The 24,878-nt window shown below is 31.3% G+C and overlaps 1 protein-coding gene across 2 annotated transcripts in view; it reads left to right on the top strand.

The window, feature by feature from the left end:
- LOC126780481 (carboxyl-terminal PDZ ligand of neuronal nitric oxide synthase protein) overlaps window positions 1-24,878 on the top strand; it is a 217,394-nt gene that overhangs the window by 51,319 nt on the left and 141,197 nt on the right. For both annotated transcript variants that reach the window (XM_050505008.1, XM_050505007.1), the window contains exon 2: window positions 13,134-13,393. In XM_050505008.1, the coding sequence (XP_050360965.1) occupies window positions 13,187-13,393 (207 nt within the window). In that variant the 5' untranslated portion in view covers window positions 13,134-13,186. The remainder of the gene's footprint in view (window positions 1-13,133; window positions 13,394-24,878) is intronic.

Below are 24,878 nucleotides of genomic sequence, written 5' to 3'. Positions count from 1 at the left end.
TATTTATATAATTATTATTTATGCAATTTTAATAAATTCAAATTATTCATACTGAGGATTTTTCTTGTTAATTTATTCGTGTAATATTATTATAATTTAGTCTCTAAACCAAGAGATCCAACGCGTATAATAGACACGTGAGAAACTTTTCATTCATATATGCATTACAAGGCGTGGGCAGACTCAAAGCAAGTCAGACGAACATTTTTCAAGCAAACTTGACCGACATATATGTTTGTATACGCGCATAATAAGGGTTACTTGCGACAAAAGATAATCCCTCTACAGAAAGTGATACTCGCAAACTTCAGAGCGTTTGTAAAATGAAATGTAAACAGTAAAGAATGAAGACAAAAATGTAACAAAGAACGCTCAAACGTTTCGTTTGTAATTATATAAGTTTATCCTTATTTAAACCTCAGCCTTAGTCTTGAATAAGCTCGCAACAAAGTTCAAAGTTTCTTTCATCAAAGAAAAATCATGAGGATCTCGTAAGATGAAATCTTGAAAAACAAAAGAATTTGTTGAAAAAAATTTAGTTAATAATAATTGTAAAAAATAAATAAATGAAATACAAATGTTAATAACTTAACTAGAAATGACACCGAAGTTTGGTATAATCGTTGTATTCAATGAATATCACGTCATATCTGATAGAAAAGTTTTCGTAAACAGTATTTAAATGATTTTAATTTATTTCTAGGTCTTAAGTTTGATAAAGAATGAAGTGATAAAAATTGTTATATATTAAAAAGCCAACGAACGGTACTTAATAATACTACTGATACTATTCTATGATAAAATTAAAATTTAAATATACGATTAAAATTGTGTACACATTTACAGTAACTCAGGCAAATTATAAAATTATAAATATTTATATATATATAATTCTTTTAACGTTATATAAAAAATATAAATATTTTTTGAGTGCAAACTAAACTTTTCAGGTAAAATTGTTTATTTTTTTCTGGATCAAAATCTACATAGACACATTTGTAAAACAAAACCTTGTTTTAATACAAAATTAAAGCCAAATCGTTGAAACCGTTTCTAAGACACACAATATATATGTATACACACACGATAATTGCTCATTTAATATATATATTATATATATAATACAAATTATGATATATTAGATTTTCACAAATTTTTTATATTTAAGTCTTATCGTAAAGTATAAATACGATGCGCTGGCGTTTCTATAAAACTAACGAAATGGTCTGAATCGTCACAACGTAACATGACGTTAACGAGCTACGTGTACGTACCCTCTATATACAGGGTGTTCAATGTTCACACAATCAGCGAGTTTTTTGCAATCAATAGAAGTTTGATCGGAAATTTTTATTCAATTTCATTCAAAAATATTCCATATTCAAATAAATAATAACTTCGATAGCTTATTCAAATAAATAATACATTTGATTTAATAATAATATTCGTGAATAAATTCCTTTCAAATACTCCTATTTTTGGGGATGAAAAAAAAATATATGTATTTTTTAAAATTTCAAACAATTAAAAAAAAATTACTTGTTAAACAAATCCAAAGCTAACTCACTTAGGGACTATTCTTACTAAAGTCACTAAATCGGAAGTCAGCTTATTTATACAGTCTTCACGTAGTAATGTGTTAAACATCAAATTTGGCACGCGTTAACTAAATACACAGAATATACTCTGTATTGCTTCGCTCCGACTTAAAGGGTGAGTGAGCCTGTCGTCGTCAATCAATATAATATCATAGATCCAATGGCTAGCGGCGAATTGACCGTGTAAGGATTTTTTTAATATATCTTAGTAATTCTTTCAATAACTTTTGCCGGAAGACTTTACAAAAATGAGGAGCTATGGAGATAATTATAATGAAAATTTTTACAACCATTTCACTACTGCGGAATTTGTTGGAGATATTTTATTTAAAGTTATATGTTTTCATTGAATCTCTACACTCTAAGAGTCCGTGCTCTTCTTTATATTGATTGCTAAACACAGTTTGTTTTCATTGCTAAAAATTAGAATAATTAATGTTCATTGCAAGCATTTGAAAATGTGCAACATCGTTACTTGGGGAGGTTCACATTTCAAATTCCTCTCTTCTGGCTCTAGCAAGTGTTTCCATCACGGTCCACGGTTCTTAGTTCTAAAATAGAAAGATAATTGTAATTATGATTTGATTGATATAAATTATTATTGTTCGAATGAAAATTAACTGACGTATAACGTTAGAGCTTGTTTAAATTGAATATTTGTTAATAAATTTAAACATAGAATAGGATTAATTACTGCATGAAATATTTAATTTTAAATTATAATGAAACTACGATTTTGCAAATATTAATATTTCCATCACGTCCTTAAAACTAACACTTAAAAACAATTAACTAAGTTCTAGCCTTACTGAATTTAAGTATACAACACTGGAAGATAAAAAACAGTAACAGTACAGTAACAGCCTGTGAATGTCCCACTACTGGGCTAAGGCCTCTTCTCCCTTTTAAGGAGAAGGTTTGGAGTGTATTCCACCACGCTGCTCCAATGCGGGTTAGTCGAATACACATAATTTTACATACAAATAATTTTTTCACTTACATTATATTACAAGGTCATTTTCAAGGTTATGTCATATTTTATATGTGACGGTCTTTGAAGATTAATGATGTAATCTAGTAATTAGCTCATAAGGCTTCAGACTCCGAGGTTCTGAGCTTATTACACGGTAATGTAAGCAGTTATTGAGTTTTACCGAAGATCCTTTGGCTGAAGCCTGCGCCTTAATATTTCCTTTCATGTCGTATTTTGCATGCCATAGGATTATGAGTGAATAAATAGAGAGTGCACTTGTTTTGGCACTTACGCTTGAGTTACGATATGTACTTCACATGCCGCCGTGGTAATCCGTGAAATCAGCCAAAAAAACAACATGGTCCTCAAAGTCCGTAATAATAGATTGATATAAATATACAATTTATAGATGAGGTATGTGCCTCATATGTCTTAATTTCATATACAAACTTTATCGATTTTATCATCAATCTAAACTCATGTAGAAACCTGAAACCATGAAGTAGGAAGTCAACCGAAACTTCCAAATCAACAGCTAGTTAAGTTTGGCACTTTGACACTTAAAGACCCGAATAGAATCGCTAAATGGCTTCCGAAATTTATCGGCTGTACTAAATCTAAAGGCTAAATTGACACAAACTAAATTTAGCCGAGTGGTTAAATATATAATTACCAGTAAATTAACATGTTTATTTAATCTTCATCATAATAATTGCATGTTAAGTATAATATTTTTTAAATAATGTTTCTTAATAGAATCTTTATTAATTATTAAGAGTTGATGTGTCTCAGTAAACACTTACGCATATTATCTTTAAAATAAATCGGTCACTATCAGTCAAGAACATGAAATTACATTAGGACTGATAATGACGATTTTCCTTGTTATATTAATAATATTATATTTCTGATCTATAATATATAGTGAGCTAATTGAGTATGATTATAGCAAGCACATATTAAGCCCATTGGTCCGGAATATCGTTAGTAATATTATTAATCGTTGCCTGTGAATAATGGAATTAAATTAGTGTCTGTGTTACATGTCATAAAATATGTGAACGTCACGGAATGACTGGGAATTTTACTATTATATTTATTGTTACTGAAATAATTTATAATTAAAGAAAACTAATAAGTTAAAACATAGAAGTTTCTGTACTATTATCATTTTCAATTATTATAATAATATATAAGAATGAAGTATATAGTATACTCTACGAAGAGAAGGGTGCGATGGAGTAAGGCCATGACGGCATAATAAAGCTTCATGCTGTCTGCCATCACGGCGTACGATTCCATCTCACCGCCAAGGGGCACCAAATTGAAAATTTAAATTTCCTTAGCGATTTTTTTTTTATTTTTTTTTCGAACTGTCTAGTTGCTGTTGGCCAAAGTGGCCTCTACAGCGTCACCGGGCGGGGTGGGCGAGTTGAACTCAACTGGATGTTGGGAGCCACACGAGGGGCTTAAGTGAGACGGACGTCCTAAGGGTGCCTCCTGTGAGGCCGAACCTCGGTTCAGGACGCCGTCGAAATCGGGAGGGTTATTCCTTAGCGACAACACGATTCGATTAAATGAAATTTTAGGTTAGTTATCTTATTTATTATAATTATAGTTATAATAATTAATTCTATTCATTGTTTCTGATAAATTTTTCGTCATCTTAATATCTCTACGATAAATGAGACTTACTACTACTTTGCCATTTGTATAATATAAACAACTCATTGGAAGAAAACCATTCTATATATTTCTCAGAATTATTTGGGAAATATTTTTAAATCTTCATGATGTTCTTGATACTTCGCTCCATCATCGTTCTCGATACTTTAAGATCGAGCCAGTGACCTTCAATGTTACGAATGTTCTGTTGATCTAAGATATCTTGCAATTTGCAAAATCAAAAGCATTCCATAAGACCCTGACATTATGAATGTTCATTTAACCTTAGAAACAAAGCCTTTTCTTGTGCCCATTATAATAAGCTACTCAACTCAAAATATTAAAATAGCAATCATGGTTTTACATGAAAAAATTAAATAACAGCTTTTTGCAGTCCTACTGCTAGACTGAGGTCTTCTCATGATGTTTTTCTTAACCGCCGTTTTAATTTTCAAGTAAGAGGCAAAATATTATAAATTTACTATTTAAGATGCAGCTTTTATATATTCTCTTTCAATCTTCTTTTAGCTTTATGTCACGTGGCTATCATCAAAACTGTGTTAATGTATTAATATTAATTTCACTGGTGTGACTGACTGTCGCAACTTCATATAACATCTCGGACATTTAGCATATAGAACTGGATGCCATTCCCATTTCTGGAAATAATTTACATGGCTTAACTATCGCTCAGGGCGCAGCGTCTTGAACTTTTGCTTACTTTGCTAGAATAATCTTTAAACCTCATAAATCATATTTGAAACATAGGTTTTACAATCATAGCCTTTGTATATCACAAAATTAAATGTAAACTTTGACCTATAGTAATAGGTCAGAGTTTTTATAAAAAAATATTATTTAAAAATAATAAAATAATGTACTAAAACGTGAACTCTAATACTTCCTATTAAAGGGTTATGTACTGAAAAACTGTCTAAAGCCGGTGCAAAGTTTCAAGGAATGTACTATGTTTCGCTTAGTAATAATTATAAACAACTTTATTTATTAATAACGGTATATAATTATAATTAAATATTTATAAATTTCATTATTAACTAATAACGACGATAGCTTGTTGGTGACACGCTAACCTGATATTTAAACAAAAAATAAAAAGACAGATTCTTTATGTATAATCAAGTTATAAGGTGTATAAGTTAAGTTATATATATATATATATATATATATATATATATATATATATATATAAGTACAGACCGATTTTGGCCACTGCATTTAGTAGTAGAGTATATTCCGTTTTTTTCGACGTAATGACTGAACTATTATTTGAACTAATAAGCGTTTTAAGCATCATCGCTAACAATGCCTTAACAAGAATAGTGACGTAAGGGACAAGAATAAGTTTGAATATTGCAAAAGTTTTGATCATTACGCCTACTCTGAAGTATCTTTGATACTTGTATTAACTATTGTTATAATTCAAGATATGTGTTCATACGATTAGCTTTGAGCTATTCATTTGTCAATAAAACGTCCTATCGAGTTCAATGACAAGATCCTTCCGCCTCTCCTCAATTTCCGCTCGCCCAGCCACTGCGCGTCCGTGGTATCCACCATGCACTGTACTATCATCTGCATAGCAATGTATGTTCCCAAGAGAGAGCATATCATTGATATGCAAAAGAAAGAGTGTGGGAGATAGCACAGATCCCTGGGGGACCCCAGCATTCACTACATAGAATTGTGAAGCGCAACCGTCAACTAAAACACGAAGGCTACGCTTGTGTAGGAAGCTGGCAATCCAGGTGCATAGCTGAGCAGGCAGACCATATGCCGGCAGCTTGGAGAGAAGACTTCTGTGCTAGGCTCTGTTGAAAGCCTTGGAGATATCGAGGCTGACAGCCAACGATTCTCCATGCTTGTCGATAGTTTCACCCCAGAGGTGTGTTACGCATGCTAGAAGATCACCTGTGGACCGTTTTGATCGAAACCCGTACTGACGATCATTAATTAAACAGTGATCTTCTAGGTAATGGATCAGTTGGTTGTTTAAAATCCGTTCCATCACCTTACAAAGTACTGAGCTGATAGCTATTGGCCGATAATTTGCTTGGTCTGACCGATCCCTTTTTTTGGGAACCGCTTGCACATTAGCTCTTCTCCAAGCCTCCGGCACACATTCCGAAGAGAGAGAAAGTTGGAACAGGCGCGTTAACACAGGAGACAGCTCCGCTGCGCACTTCTTCAGCACTATGGCTGGTATTCCATCGGGACCGCTATCTTTCCGTACATCAAGTGATTGCAGCTCCGCACGCACATCACGTTGCCTGATTTTAATGTCAGGCATCGTATGGCCACATGAAGGTATTGTAGGTGGCAGCGCCATACAATCATCGATGACGCAATTGTCGGCAAAGAGTTTAGCCAGGAGATCAGCTTGCTCTTGTGGACTGTGAGCTAGCGATCCGTCCGGATTTCTGAGCGTTGGCAGCGAAGGTTGGCAGAAATTGTTTTGCACAGACTTGGTCAGACGCCAGAAGCTACGGGAGCCCCTAGGATGCGAAACAAGGTCATGACCAATCTGTACAATACACTGTGCATCCGCTCTCGTGTATGCCTTTCTACAGGACTTGGAATTTTTATTGTAGTTTGCTTTCAGTGAGTCAATGTTAGATGCCCCGCTATTTTATATATTATATTTATTATAATTATACAATTATAAAGTAAATAAATAAAATAATTGAATTGTGAATGTGTCTAAATAGTAAAGAATATACGATGAAAAAAACTATAAAGCTAGTCATAGCAAAAACACGCCGTCCAAAACTTGCCCTGGGGCATTGTACCCTGGAAGCATCCAGACTCTAGAACTAAGCCAGCATCAGCTCTCAATAAATAGAATATATAAAGTAGTGACTACATTAAAAAAATACATGTACGAACAGTTGAAACATTCAAGAAATTTCGAATTTTTGTGTCTAAAAGTCAAAACATTTTTGTATGCTTTTCGCGTAGTTTTGTGATAAAATAAAATAAAAATAAGTAGATATGGGTAAATTATAAAAAGTTAAATGTTAGTGATAGGTCTATGTGCTTGTCTGGGTAGGTCCTATCCAATTATCGGATTTCTACCGGGACTGTTTCCCGGTAGAAATCCGATAATTAATACTTAGTATTGTTGTCTTCAGGTTTGAAGGGTGAGTGAGCCAGTGTAAGTACAGGAACAAGGGATATAACTAGTTAGTTCCAAAGTTGGAAGCGCATTGATAATGTAAGGAATGGATAATATTTCTTGCTAATGTCTATTGACGATGACGATTTACTAACTGAAAGACCCATTTGCCCGATGAACCTACTATACATATAAAAATATGTCAAGCTTATTATTTATAGAACACTGAATTAATTATTCCAACCTGAGACTTGGCTAAGATATATACCGTGCAACTTATAACCTTTAATGTTCGTATACTTGTAACATAATACATTAATTTTGTGTTGCTAGTCCTCTTGATAAAACACGTATTCCAACGTTTCTTCTAAAACATGCTCAATTTCATGCATTTCATCCAATTACAATTGAAAGTTGCTTGCAATATGAAAATTTGATGAATATCAATCGTTCACAACGTTTGAATAAAAAGAAATACAAAAAATTCAACAATCCGTTAAACAAAAAATGCTATTAATGATTATGACTAAATATAAAAATTAAATTTAATTGTAAAATACGCTGTAAATGAATCAAATGTTAAAATATAATCTGATTATATAACTTAGACTCAGGCAAGTCAACGGTCAAACGCTGGCCTATATGTGATAAAAAAGCTTAATAGACTAATTAAAACCGTCATATATTTTTTGTATTTATTATAAGGGCTATATCCCCAGTATTTATTTTTGTTATTTTATTTGTATTTAAACACAAATATCAAGCGAATGATATAATTTTGTCCAATCGCAATACTGACGAGAAAATAAGACGGGGTGTTAAATGTATGTAGAATGATATTTTTGAATCATTTTTAGTTTCCATTACATCCCTGCAAGCTGATTCGAAGATAGCGTTGCGGTTGTATAAAATGTACCGGTATATTAATTTTGAAGTCTCCTTTCTAATTACACTTGTGGTCTACAAAGCTTTTAGGTTGAGGTTTCAATAAAGCATAACGCGATATTTAAATAATTTTATATGACCAATTTCGGAAACATGCTGTTATTTATAATTTGATTAAATAAAATTCAATTAAAAGTCGAGATGGCCCAGTGGTAAGAACGCGTGAATCTTAACCGATGAACGTGGGTTCAAACCCGGGCAAGCACCTCTGAATTTACATGTGCTTAATTTCTGTTTACAATTCATCTCGTGCTTTTCGGTGAAGGAAAACATCGTGAGGAAACCTGCATGTGTCTAATTTCATCAAAATTCTGCCACATGTGTATTCTACCAACCCGCACTGGAGCAGCGTGGTGGAATAAGCTCCAAACCTTCTCCTCAAAAAAGCGAGAGGAGGCCTTAGCCCAGCAGTGGGACATTTACAGGCTGTTACTGTACTGTTACTGTACAAATGTACACTTTTTTTAATTAGTTCAATAGTATAAAAGTGAAATCTTGATGCAATCATCATTCAAAAGATAAATTGTTAATATAACGCCAGCAAACTCTTGTGTTTTTCGCGCGACTGCCTAACTTTGAATTGTAGAAGCTTTACGAGGCTTGCTATATGCAAATTTGATTCACGTTTTACATTAGGGATCACAGTTGTTACTCGACTTATCCGCCGTTATCGTTTAAAGGTTCTAAGTCTACAAGAACATATGTACATGTGTTTTTTTACACAAAGTAATAAATAATTTTGTGATAGAACATTGTGAAGGACACACACACAAAACTTTTTCTATTGAATTTTGATCCCGTTTTTATTACATTATTCCCGTATTTATTATTTTTATAAGTTTTGAAACCGCTGCAGGTCGAAGCTAGTTTGTTTACGCATGGACAAATTGATATAATTTTAGAAGAAAAAGGACAGTCCCATTTTTTTTTTTTATTGCAAAGTGCAAAATGACTCATTTCCTTAACAAAACATTAGGTAAGTTAGTAGTCATGGAAACAATAGAAGCAACTACAATGAATACATTTTTGCTTTGAAATCAAAATCTAAATATGTTATAAGAGTACGTAAATACATTTTTGTGAGGTACTAGATGCTGGCGATAATGCCTCTCTAAATACACACGCTCCTATAAAGAGGTAAGCGTTGGTCTTGGATCGCTAGAAGCTTGAACCGATTTTACAAAAAGCTACTTTAAGGTCTCTGGAGACGTGGATTTAAAGTTATAAATCTCTGACTGTAAATAGAAATTAGGTGACCTCTTTAGTATGTGTGTATGTACGCGTGTGAGTTTATTTATTTCACCGTAACTTTTTAATGTCTGAACAGATTTCGATATATAATGGCCATCGTTAGAATCCTTACGTTATCCGGAGTGACACTGGCAATAAATTCATTTATTCAGGGCAGGCTGTTGTTTTATTTAAGTTTTAAATGTAAAAAATTGTCTATTCATATAAAAATTTACATCCTAAGAAGTCAGTGTAATAATATAAATATTAGCATATTTATTATTGTAAAATAAGTGAAGATTTAAGTATTACATTTATTGTATTAAGTAAAGTTTGTTGAATAAGTGAACTAGTGTAACTGGAGGCATAAAGCATAATATAGCATAGGACCTAAAATATAAGACCCCGTAGTTGTTGATATATTTACGGGAAAAGGAAACACTAGCTAATAATTACAAAATTCAGTTTACATTTGTACATTTGTCTGTCCTTTACGAAAAAATAAATATTTTAATTTGAATATATTCTAATAACATATTCTTGAGTCTAAGGGATTATCCCTTAAAGTCAAGAGTGTTTGATTGAGGTTGAGATTTATTATATGCATAGATTTTGAGAACCCAACAGAGTTGAAACTGATTTAATTTCAGAGTACAAATGCAGCTTGTCGTAACTTCGAATAAATTCTAATTTTGAACAGAATTTATGTCAGAATGTATAATTTCAAATTATATTTTTTTCATACATTTATTTTTATAGCACTGTTTTATTTCATGTTAATTTATTCTTTTATCATACAATGCACCTAACCATTATCTAAAGTTATCAAGTTTATAATAAATTTAAGTATCACTAATTTATGTCGCTTAATTACTGTATTAATATTATTATATTTTTCATTAAAAACAAACCTTATGGCTTGTGCTTTTGCTAAGTAGCATGATTGGTATAAGCGTTTTTTGCTTCTATAAAAATAAAGCATATCCGCAAAAATAAATAAATTTGAACGATATTTTAGACCTAAACTCCCATGAATTAAAATATAAAATCGCGTTTACTCAATACACTTTAATCTATAAAATGACTTTGTTTTACTGAAATATCTCTTAAATTACTAGGAAATTCATTTAAAGGGGTCATTAAGTTGAAGTATGCTTATGTAGTAGTTGATTCGAATGCTTAGCACACAGCTAAAGGACCGCTGTGAGGTGGACGCTTGTTTGCGGTCGAGAGAACTGTTCCAATGCTCCCAAATGGCATAACGATTCACAAATTGTGGTTGGAATTTTAAGTACTTATAATAAAATTAACTTACATCTCCACTAGACACAAAGATTTTAAGCTTACGAGTATATATAGAATGACATTTCACGGTAACAGTATAGTTTGATTATATACTTAATTTTTATTCATAATATAATTTTTTAAAAGATGATTTATAAGTGATGTTAAAAACTAATATAATAATAAGATGAAGGTTATTTTTGTTACTTACTTTTTTATTACGCTAAACGGCAATATTTATTATATGTGAGTTCCGGTTTGAAGGATGTAACTACAAGCTCAAGGGACATAGCATCTTAGTTCCCAACAAGGTTAATGCCGCATTGGTGGTGTAAGGAAGGATAATATTTTTATATCGCCTATTTGGCCGTCCGCATATATAACAATTTGTAAAACAATTATCCACACACATCATTTTGTTACAAATTAAAGTTAATATATTAATTTAGCTTAACAGTTAACAACCTCAAAATTAAATTGTTATACTCGGTTTCCATATCTGTGCATGGTGTATATTTACATGGTATATTCCTCTCGTAAAATCAAATATGCGATGTGCTATTGTACATAATTTATCGGAAACTCTCTGAATAATTATAAAGCATCGGAAAATTCAAGTATCTGCGGTTAATTTGCGGCATTTTAATCATGTACCTATTTGTACTTATTACTAATACAAAAACAGTAAAAAACTAGACTAGACTAGACTATTTATAGTAAAATAATATTCAGATCTTATTTGAAGATTCGCATTTTTGTTTGCAAAAAAAAAAATGTTGCTGTATTTGTTTATACGGAAACAATTTTTTTTACTCTATTTTCAACTTGAGCTTTGGTTCAAACTCAACGAAAATTAATATCTTATCATTTTGCTAATACTTATTGTAAATTATTTAACTGGTTAATAATATGTAGTAATGAAATTGTCTAATTAACGCATCTGTTCGGTCTATATAATTTAATTAATAGCCTTACATTTAATTACATACAGATTTGTGTTATATGTATAACATATAGATTTATTTGGGTATATTTAAAAATATTTAAAATAAAATATTTTAGTAAAATATTCAACATTTAGTTTTGATTAGATCTCGATATCGAGACCATGTATCATTAAGGTGTTTAAATTTAGAATTTATTGTTCTATCAAAAAAAAGGTCAAAGGTCGGCTCTTTCTTTGAAGTTTATATAAAACCTTGAAAGTTTATTTTCGGACGTCGCTCAAATAAATATCAAATAGAGGAAACGTATTATGAATTTACATTTAGTTTTGGCTTTCATTAATCTCAATATTGAGATTATGTATCATTAAGGTTTTTAAATTTAGAATTAATTGTTCTTTCGAAAAAAAAAGATCAAATGTCCGCTCTTCCTTTGAGAAGGGTGATGCTCACATGTGGCAGATTTTCACCCAATGCGTGAAGTTTTCTTACGGTGTTTTCTATTACTTCAAGAAATAATAACACGAACATTCAGCGGCGTTTACTCGGCTGGCACCCGCAATCTTCGATTAAGATCAACATATTCTAACCATTGATCTATCTATCTATCTTCAGTGAAAATCTATAATACCTTATTTTAATACCGTAACAGTCTATGAATGTCCCACTGCTGGGCTAAAGGGCTCCCTTTTTTGAGGAGAAGGTTTGGAGCTTATTCCACCACGTTGCTCCAGTGCGGTTTATACACATGCAGGTTTTCTCACGATGTTTTCGTGCACAGTCAAGCAGTATTTTAATACAGTATAATTTAAAAAACACTTTTTTATCTTATATTGTTAGAACTCTTAAAATTTCTTCGTATGACTTTTGAAATAAAAAATAAAATAAATATAGCAGTATTATTATTATTATAACATTTACATGTAAAGTTTTATATGGTAAACGATATCGAAACGAGAAAACCTTGAAAGTTTATTTTCGGACGTCGCTCAAATAAATATCAAATAGAGGAACGTATTATGAATTTATATGAGCGAAAATAAGTAAAATGTTTTGTCTGAGATACGAAAAAGCAAGGCTAAGCTCAAGATGACCAAATTGTATTTTGTAAAATACATTTAGTTTTGGCTATCAGCAATCTCAATATCGAGACCATGTATCATTAAGGTGTTTAAATTTAGAATTGTTTGTTCTTTAAAAAAAAAAAAACATTGCATCAAGCTTAATAATTAGAAAAAAAACCTTCGTTTAGTAATTTATTGCTCATATGCACGATGAAAACGAAATAAACAGCTTAACAGAAATTTTGTTTTTCGTAATACGTTCAGAAATACGGTGGTAATATTTATTTTTCTTTCCAGGTCTTTGAAAAGCTCCAGTTCTTTTCAAAACAAGGGGTCACAAATGAGCTTCAATGTTTAGAAGAGGACGTAAAACGCGTTACATTCGCGTTATCCTGAGGGCGGGAGCGTGGAAGCGAGTGCCGATGAAGCTGCTTAAGTGGGGGAGAAAAATGCCTTCCACTAGACAATATGATCTGGTTCCGAACGATGAGTATGATCCGAGGATACCGCTGCATCCCGATGAAGCTTTCAATTATGGAATCACTTTCCATGCCAAGGTTAGTAATTATTTAAAGTTATTTTCAATTATTCGATTTGGTTTTTTCTATATGAGGATAAGTAAGAAAGTGATTTTTTGATCGTCTTGTGTATTTTGAAATCTGTATAATATACATATCAACTCATTAATTATTTACAACAGCAACCAAAAACCAAAGTTTCATAGGAAGTTATATCGGGAGAATGATGATATTAATGCAAACGAGATATCATCTATACTTTTAATGTTATAAATGCGAAAGTTAGTTTGTTTGTTACGAAATCACGTCTTAACTACTCAAACGATCATTGTGAAATTTTACATATACGCTGTGAGGGTGTGTTAAAGGACATAGGGTACCTTACACCACTCACGCAGTTGAAATCGTGGATGGAAGGTAGTTATTATAAAACCAAAGAGTTTGTTTTTATGACAACGCGTTAATTTCAGGATGTACTAGACCGATTTGAAATCTTTTTTCTTATTTAGAACCCTTTCAATGTATAATCTGTATGTGTATATAAGAGATCAAGTAAGCTATCCGCCTGATTAACTTCAAATTTAAATGTAGACACGTCTAGAAAGGTAACTATGACAAATTACGTCTACTCACTAAGAACGGAATTTACGCGAATCATATCCAAAATATTGTACTACGCCAAATAGGGATGGGGCAGTAAGTGTTACCACGCGGGGCAGTTATTACTTAATAAAAAAATCACTTATAAATATATTTGTAAAAATATATAGTGATATTATTTATTTAATAAAGCATTTTTGGATAACTAAAACTTCTACTGCGATCTTATTCAATATATTTAAAACCTATTGAAGTTTCCGTTTTGGGCTTTGAGCAATGATTTTTATTTATACAAAGCGTTGGTTAGTTATAAACTGTGGCGCTAACAAAGTTTAGTTAGAAAATTCATCGTTGTCGAAACAATTTCTTGTTCTTAATTAAATAAAATAATAAAAGGTCAAAAGTAACATTATTTTAGAAGAAAATTACAACTTGTTATAACGCTACTTTTAATTTACAATAAAATAGATCTATTTGAAAAGGCTCGTGAGCGTTTCTTTCTAAAGTTAGTTGATCAATGTTATGTTTAATTTTTCATTGATTTACGAAAACAATAACATAACTGATTTTTTTTAAAGTTTGTATCAAGACATATTTATGCGAAAATAGAATTTATTTGCTCAACCAACCGTGAAAGTTTCAAAATTATCAGATGAACGATGCGAGAACGCATAGAATATGAAGAAACAAAATATTTTTATATGCAATATCATTTATATTGATTAGTCAGCAAGCAATATCACATTAAGCTTATATATAACAGATTTCCCATTGTTCTTATTATTCACGGTCGATCACTGACCTTACGTTTTAAAAAAGTGATATGAATTCATAGGTAGTTAATAAGAAGTATTGAAAACAATTGAATATGTTATGTATAATTTAAATTGAATAAAATCACTCCACCAATTTAAAGAGTCACCTCGTACTTAATGAAACGTATTAACTTTTTGAAAATCGAATCATCCACTCCAGAAAAAAAAATTGTCAATGCCAATATTTTACTTTTTATGATATAAATAAAAAAGAAAACTTTTTTCTAATTAAATGTTGTAATTTAACTGTCCAATTTCATTGGTCACAATATAGTGATTCTACTTCTTACCTCATGGTTTCCATATGTAGGCTTATCTTTTCAAATCAGCAATTTGGCAACTCTCGATTTATGCCATGGACTGTATATTACTATGACTATATTTATAAATTATAAATGCCAATATTCGTATACTTGACTCATGTTCATGTAGGGAGAGAGGGAGGAGGTTCTTAGAAAAGCACTTTAACGTACTGTTTGATTATTCCATGTACATTTGATTTATAAATGATTAACAGCCAAACCTCAAATGCGTTTATTTGTGAAGTGTTCCATAAATATTAATGTCTTCGTTTTAATTGGTTGAAGTTTAGTACGCTAGGCATTATGTAATAAACATAAAATATAACCTCTGTATTTAATAGGGTTTATAAATATACTTAAGTATGTAATTCTCAAAACCATTTATTGGTCGAAAGTATTTTTGATTTATGACGTAGTTTAACTAGTATCTCAGTATAAGGAAAACAGGGTTAAGATACATGCATTTCGCAGATGACACGCTTACAGAGTTAAAATAATCAAACCTATTATCATTAGTCAAAAGTACTTTTAATGAATGTGTCGCTTTGTATGAAAGTCTTGAACGGGATGGAGTTCGGACTATAATATAATATCGTTTATTCGTTACTTGTATTTTAAAGCTGTATGAGAACGATTATCTAGAGAACTTCCTCATTTGAATAGCTCTATAAAGGGTTTTAGATCATATAACTTAACATAATGATGCAAAAGAGTAACAAGTACTTTCCAAGGCACGGGAGCCAACTTAAAATCTTTGGGAATTTTATTGATGTTTTTTGACTGAAAAACGCAGTTAATTTTATCATTGGCCCGACCCGGTGTTGAGAATAAGGAACTTGGGAGCTACAATCTTATGAGATAGCCACTAGACCCATGCGACAGTTAATGTTATGCTCGAAATTAATATCATGAAATTTGATATTTATTGGTATTACTTCTAAACCTTGTCTAAGCTCTTCTTTCGAATGGCAAGTCCTTAATGACAGAAAGAGCGAAATGAAAGTTTAATTAAACAGATGCTAAGCAGTGTTTATAAAAAAGTTATTCGAAATTATATGTGAATAAGCAATGTGTAAACGATTCTATGCATTCAGTATATAATTAATTCCAAGCAACTGACCACGAGTACGTCGGTTTAATTAGTCGACGACGACCTCTTAACTTAATCAACATCTACTTGTGACTTGCGAATGTTAATCTTAACTATTTAAGAAACCTTACAACATTATGCGACCTGTTTGGCTATAATAATGACTATTATATTAAATATTTTAGAATAATATTACATTTTTCCATTTAATAACCTACCGTATTGATAATAATTACTTTTTCTTTGTTAAACTTTTTTCTGTAAAATACTTAATGATTTTAAAGTTTGAAAATTAATTATGGGCGTATATTATATCACAAATTAAATGATAACCAACGCCTATAGACATTAGCACTGTAAGAAATATTAACCATTCCTAATATTGCAAATGCTCCACCAACCTTAGGAACAAGGATATTATGTCCCTTGTAGGCACAAGGGACATAATCGCTTCGCTCACCTTTGAAACTTCAATACAACAATACCGAGTATTGTTGCTTGACAGTGGAATATACGATGAGTGGATGCTTCTGCACCCAGCACGTTTACGCAGGCGGGCTAGCAGAAGGTCCTAATACTATTACTACTATCAAGTAATTTTTCCTGCACTTTTAAAATTTGGGCTGATTCTGAGAAATTTTCTACGTCCCACGGTTAAATCTCAAATAATCGGCTGTGTTAGCTAGCTACTAGTCTGGTATGTTGATGTAATGACTACGCCAGTTAATTAAAGTGTCATTAAAATCAGGTTTTTTAAAGAGACTCTCGCTATGTGATATGTCGTACATGTTTCCTTGTTTGCAAAAAGGAGGGCTGTTAAGGAAAAGGTTATTAAGCTTCATTCACAGTGCGTATTTACCGTAGATGTCAAGTTTCAGGACTAGGAATGTTTTTGCATGAAGTTTTCCGCATTTCAACAGCCTTTCCAGCATAAATCACTGAAATGATATTTTGAAATGAGTGGATTGGGTATTTAATTCTTCCCATCTGACAATCGGATATGACGTCACTAATGGTCAGAGGCTTGCGGAATGTCAAGGCTCGTCTTAGGTTTGACTTGGCCAGGTTCGACTTTGCTTGGCTTATCTTGGCATTAGCTTTAATTTTTATTTCAAATATTAAGTTAAGATTTTATTTATCATTATAGGAAAATAAACTTACAACCTGCAATTGTACCAATGGTAATAGAAGAGCTATTAGGGCACGCAGACAAATACTATCAATTCTCTATAAGATTCCTAAGCAGCAAAATAATAAAAACGTATGTAGAAAAAAATTAAAACGCTTTTATTAACGAATAAGCAAAATTTTTAAAAATTTAATTAAAGCATATACTAAGTTGTATATGGTGCTCAGTATAGATTTCCTCTCCTTTTGAGGCTTCGTAGCGCTACTTGTTCAATGCGATTTGGTGGATGATGAATGCCGATTCTGCTTCGCTGCAATCGAACGATGTCTTGCAGCGTAGAGCACGAAATGATTTTTACACAAATAAAGCATATGAAGACATTCAAATCACTAAATTGTACATTCTTTTTTAATAACATCTCATTAATTTGTGGAATATATAATGGGGATAAGGTGTTAGGAGACCACGGATTATGAAATAGATTTTGATAAACCCAATCACTGTCAGATCCATAACCATTCTGACAAAAACAGTTTGAAACAGTTCTTGTCAGATTTCCTATATCCCAGACTCAAAGAATTAATTTCTTTAAGTGAATAAGTAGGTTTTTCAATATTAAATTGCCAAGTTTCAAAAGATTTGTTCTGAATTTTAGTTTCATTACCTTTAAATAAAAGTTATTAGTTTGTTTAATATCTGTGGTTATTCTCTATCTTAATTTTTATTTAAATTCATTTTCAATTAGGTTATTTATGACTTTCATTTTAATTTATGGCATATGATCGTTACTTTGGGTAAAGATCGAAGACCTTAAATTTTAAAACAATAGTATCCTGTAATACGATTATTCAAAAGTTATCGAATAAAATGATTTGTTACTAAGTCTAAAAAACGAAAAAGATATTTTAAGTTTTTATATCGCATTTTGTTTTGTATAGGAAAGGTGTTTTAACTAAACATACCCTTTTTAGGCAAGGTCAAGGCCTAAGGGAGTCATCAATTTCTCTACTTATACCTTAACGTATTATATAATGCTATCAGTATCGGTTATGTTACGAAATGTTTTTGTTTCTCACAATGAGAATAACAAACTTAAATATCTGATAAACATTTATATGGAAGTTTTATTTTTGGATTCATTTAATAATGAAAATTAAATAGTGTTAATATTAATAGCATAAATTTACTTTATCGCCGTAGTTTTAAAATGGTGTTGCATAACATTTATGTCGACTTTCTTCTTATAAATCAAATAAAATCATTATCACTATTTATATAATATCAAAAATGTGTCTTTAATAATAATAAATATTTATTATTTAATTAATAATAATAAATATTATTATTCCTTTAATGTTAAAATGTTATTTACTTTAATTATGCCCAAGTTGTCCGGCAGATTACAGCCTTGGATTTTATCAATCCCTTAATCAGCAAAAGGAAAGGTACGTTTGTACGTACACATGTTTATGGTATATGTAAGTCAAAGACCTTTTTCACATACAACATATTAAGCATTCCTTATTCATTGTTTGTACCTAACTACCTTGATAGTTATTGTTTGTCTTATATTAACAAGTAGACCTAAAAGCTAAATTTTTTATAAATAAATATGGTATTTAAAAAAAAATGTCTTTTATATAGGTATAGCTTATTTGATTCAGCATGGTTTATATATATATGTATTACTACGTTAGTTTAGTTGTCACCAGATTGTATATTCGTTCGTCCATATATACTCACATTGTTTTGTAGAACTTCTTATATGTCACAAATCTTGGGATTTAAGATATTGTGTTCCAAGTGACTATATTTACAGTATTTTAAAAATCTTTCGCTTTCGGCTGCAAAGAACACTTCTGAATATAAATATGACAATCCTCTCTTTCTCGAAGCTTTATATGTGCACGTCACCTAAACAGAAATATATGACCTTGTCCAATCTATATTATAAAACAAAGTACGCCCCGCCGCGTCTGTCTGTCTGAACGCGATAAACTCAAAAACTACCGAATGGATTTTCACACGGTTTTCATCATTGGACAGAGTGATAATGGGCTGAAATATGACAATGATTGTTAAAGATGTCGAAAGAAATCATGACGAACTAAGTTGGGCCGTGTAAACCTATATTTATATACATTATAATATAAACATTCTATGTAGCCCCTTATTTAACTTAAGCCAACGTACATATTTATTAATTTTAGATTATTATTATATTACATTATAGGCGTTTTATTGGTTTTTTATGCAATACATGTATAGTATGCAAATAGTCTTCACACGGTTGAGAGTAAACCTTATACTAAGTTTCATTTTTATAATATTTTATAAACGCTTACATTATAAGAGCTCTGATCTATCTCTGATCTATCTTTAAAAATATAATTTAAGGAAGTGTAGATATGGAAGTTACTTGTAACGGGTCCATTTTCTTCCTATTTGACAGATCGCCGCGTAACGACGTCCTAACATTTCGATTTTGTGTTAGAAGTATATATGTGTGTGTATGGATGTGAGTATCTTAGTGTGTTTATATATGTATGTACGTGAACATTATTTTCACTACATGTACAAATTATAATATTGACTTAAAATTACTTTCATTCATTAAGTAGCCACATCCGGGCTTGCTCAAGGCTCAACTGGTCGAGTACATACTTAGTATTACTGTGTTCTAAATTGATGGGTGACTGAGTACTCTCACTCTTAAAGTAAGATGATGAACGTAAGATGCCTCCTCAATCTTCATTTGAAGGAACGCAAGTAATAAAAGAAGGTGGAAGATGTGCTGGTAAGAAAATCCATTTTTTGGTGGTGCAACAAAGCAAAGAATTGCCAAACTTCATCGTGCGCGATGGAATGATGTCACAGTTAGGCGATGACATCGAGAGCCAGCACGCGTAGACTTGTGACGGAAATTGATACATATTAATTAATATTTATGTGATTTAAATTTTACGAGTCAAGAAAAGAAACGATGAACTCGTCAATCCAATGTAATCCCGGCTTAGGGGCAACATAGCCTAACTGATACATGCTCTACGTTACCTTCACATTTATAAGGTTGAAACCTTATAAAAACGGACCCGAATATATGAATTTTTATTCGCTTTCGTTCTTTCTGAAGGAACTTTAACAAGTATAAATCAAATATCAATGACATTATATAGGACAACGATTGACTATAATTTACGTGTCGATAGAATATTTAAGTTGTGCTGAATAAAAATAATGAACTTAAATATATATAACACGTTTGTATTCACAAATTATTACTATTGTAATTTATAACTATGTTTTATTATCGATTTAAAAAAAGTTTTTCTTTTATTTCTATTTGTATTATTAAATTTAAAAAGTTTTAGTTATAATATTTTTTTATTAGCCGACTTCAAAAAGTACATAAAAATGAAATTGCCTCAATTTTATTAAATTAATCAAAGAAATAATTTCAAACCAGGCAACATTGTTCATTTTGTATATATTTTACTTCATGTATTTAATAAAAAATCATAGGTATCAAATCGAAAAGATTAACATGCGGATTAATATATGCACGATATAATATAATATATATATATAAATAACATGCGGATTAATATATGCAAATATATTCTATTTGTATTATATATAAAATAATTATTTCAATAACTCCCTCCCCTGACTCAAAACTTCTAATTAAAATTCCTAGACAGAAAAACTGAAAGAAGGTATCGCTTAACATCGTAGTTTGAACCTTCCTCTGATTTGAATTCTTATAAGTCAACCAATAAAGTTGAGAATTTAGAATGATGTCTTACAACATTGTTGATGTCCTTCGCAGTAAGTCTGGGTGGTCCAACAAAATCATTTATCATCGGTCGCTCACGTTACAGAAGAAGGACGTGCTCATCCTTTATATACCACCTGCTTAAATTCAGGTTCATTTATACTTGCTCGCATATTCTTAAACTTTAAATAAGTTATAATATTATATTATAACTTATTTAAAGTTTCATTATATTGTAAGTATAGTCTATTATTATGAAAACGTCTTACTACTTTGCTAAGGACTCCTCTCCTATTCAGGAGGTAATTACAGGCACAAGGGACATAACATCTTAGTTCCCAAGGTTGGTGGCGCATTGGTGATGTAAGCGATGGTTAACATTTCTTACAATGCCAATGTCTAAGGGCGTTTGGTGACCACTTAGCATCAGGTGGCCCATATGCTCGTCCGCCTTCCTATTCTATAAAAAAAAAAGGTTCCGAGTTTATTCTACCACACTACCCCAATGAAGTTTGGTATATACAGATGGGGTAGATTTTTATCTGAAACAAACAGATTTCCTCACCATGTTTTGCCTTCACATTGTGGATATGTGAAGGCAACGTTAAAGTATGTATCAGTTAATATTCATATGAATATCGGATATTAGACAATATTTATAAGTTACCATGTATGTCCAGATGGCCCAGTGATAAGAATCTTAACCGATGATCGTGGGTTCAAACCCGGGCAAGCATCACTGAATTTTCATGTGCTTAATTTGTGATTATAATGTTCGTGCTTGAAGGTGAAGGAAACCATCGTGAGGAAACCGGCATATGTCTAAATTAACTGAAATTTTACCATATATGTATTCCACCAACCCGCATTGGAGCAGCGTGGTGGAATAAACTCCAAATCTTCTCCTCAAAAAGGGAGAGGAGGCTTTAGCCCATTAGTGGGACATTCATAGATTGTTACTGTATGTCAAACATTATTAAGTTACTCCGTTGGCTCAATAGTCTCCATTTTTAGTATACCCACACATGCACACTCGTAACTTCTCGACGGTGACAGATAAAATAAATGAATATATAAAAATAGTAAATTACTGTATTAAAATAATTATATATATTTTTATAATAATCATGTTAGTTCCTTTCGGAACCGATGAAATAAGCTATAAATATAAGCTTTTAATAATAATGTGATTAAAAAGTAAAGTAACAGCCTGCAACACATGCGGCATATTTTTCATCCTACACATGCAGGTTTCCGATGAGCACGAGATGAATTATAAACACAAATTGAGCACATGAAAATCAGTGCTTGATAGTGTTTGGACCACTGGGCAATCTCCTTTCTTTATAATAAATTATTGCTTTTAATTATATTTTGTTATTATGGCTTTTAATATTAACACGGCAGCCTTTTTTTGTAATGAATGAAAAATGAGCAATTTATTTAAGGTGTATGAGAGAAATCGGAAGCACTCGCATCTGATGATATAAATGTTCTGCTATATTGTAAGCATCGTGAATTGCTCCTTTGTGGCCATCTCATTGTGTGTTGAAGTGAATGGAACCTTCACGGACAGAACAGTCAATTTTGGGTTCCATTCGCGAAATAGCCAATTCTTCGTGACAAAGAACTGACGACAATCGGCTAGCAATATATGAGTTTAATAAAATTTATGGTGCTCTTACTGTTTTCTATTTGAGAAGCAGCTTATAAATACACGAAGTATTTATAACATATCTCGATATAATATATTTATACATTATTTTTATATAATAATATTGGAAAGCTTATCCAGTTTAATGTGATTCGATAAATTCCTGTAACCTCACAGTAATCCTAAGGATCGAAGTTAAAACTATAATTAAAGTCAATCAATGATCAAACTGTTAAGCTTTTCATGTTTCTCACTCGTGAAATTTTAACACTCGAGTAACTGTGAGTTCTAGAATTCTTAATTTAGGGTATAATACAACATCGAAAATCTAAACGTACTCAAATTATTAATGAAGAAAGTAACAGTTCTGCATATGTTTTAGATATAAATACGAAAACAATGTTAATTATCGTATTATGATAATGTAATTCATAATGAATAAGTATAACTCCAATATCTATGATATAAGCGGACGTAAAAGATTGAACTTTTGTTTTGATAACAGATATACGATAACAGTTCGACAAGGATATTTTTATTTTCGGCGCGTGGCCAAAATCGAAATGAATAACGACGTATTGTCAAGTATCATATTTTGATAGTCACTGCAATTTGTAAGTGATACAATATCTAATAGGAAGTCCTAAATTCCCATCCATAATAACTGAAGGACTATAATTTATAAGTGTTGAGTATATTTTGTATTATTTGGCTGTTTCATTTACGTACTTACCTTCGAAAAATGGCAAAAGCGTGATCCAATAAAATTGTTACATCGAGGATAAGTAGAAAAGTTTTTTGGAAACATGAATGGTATTCCTAATATCTATTCGTCAGACAAAACTAGATAATAATGTATTCCCTAAGTAAATAAGTTTTATTAACTTGTAGCTCTTAAGCTACAACTACGCCTGTCAATGTCACTTGATTGCCAAGGTATCCTTGTCGCACTATATACACACATACATGTTATTGTCTTGCGAATACAATTATCGAATTGAATAAAAAAAAGTAACCGACCGTGAATCTTTCTGACCAATTTCAGCTACGGTGGCCATTCTCAAGACCTGAGAAGAAATCAAGAAGATGAAGGCTAATTGTTCAATATTTATAGAACACAAATGTGTGTACAATGGTTATAAGTGAACTTTTTATTTTCTCACTATAACGTCAAATCCAACCAGGCTGGAAAGAGTTCAGTCGTATGACCATTAGTTTTACGTGGTTTCCGTACGAGATTGCAAAGACTGCCAACTTGACCGTCTTGCCAATTTATTTCGGGTTGTTACTAAAAATTACTCGACGAAAATACCAATTTTTTTTTATTTGCCCGACTAACCTTATATCTAAACACTAGATCAACAAATGTTAATAAATAACAAATAATAATAGTCAATTTATATAAATTATTCATTACAAATGGAAGTAATACAAATGGAAGTTGTATACGCCTCAGCCCTCATTTAATTGTCATAAAACACGTAGCCTGATTCAATTTGCAAATTGTATACCAAATGAATTATCGTTGCAAAGCTGCAAATAAAACTTTTTTACAAGTTGCAACACGTACTAACACTTTTGTTCTGTTTTGTACAGTCATCTTTCAATAAATACAAATTCTGTTTTTCGCACCCTGTTTGAGAATTTTGATTTTATTGTCGAAATATTATAATAGTTTGCCGTATTTTTAGTGACGTTGTTTGGAGTTCGTATTGAAATAATATTACATATACAAAAAAAAAATATATATCATAAAAATGCTTCTGTTGTCGGTGGTACGTTTGTGATGTTTAATAGTTTTATAATTATTCAACAGAATCATATTCATTTTCTGACTTAAGCATACGTTACTTTAACATTTTAGCAGATACAGAAGTGGCTACAGTTCATTATTATTACAAATGTCATAAAGAGCATATAATATATTAAGTATGTGTATGGATATAAATGTCCTAACATTCACAAAATATCCATTCAGAAGTGCTTGCAAGAACTTACTTGAATAAAGTATATTTTGATTTTATAAGAACTGTTAAAATTGTAATATTTACGTAATTAATTGAATATTTAAACTCCTAATACAGAAATATATTTAAAAAACACTTACCTTTATTTAAGTCTATTGATATTGCTTTTCTCTTTCGAACTCTGCGTAAATC

Source organism: Nymphalis io, chromosome Z (genome assembly GCF_905147045.1).
Source record: "Nymphalis io chromosome Z, ilAglIoxx1.1, whole genome shotgun sequence".
NCBI classification, from domain to species: Eukaryota; Metazoa; Arthropoda; class Insecta; order Lepidoptera; family Nymphalidae; genus Nymphalis; species Nymphalis io.
This window is presented reverse-complemented; position numbering and strand designations above follow the sequence as displayed.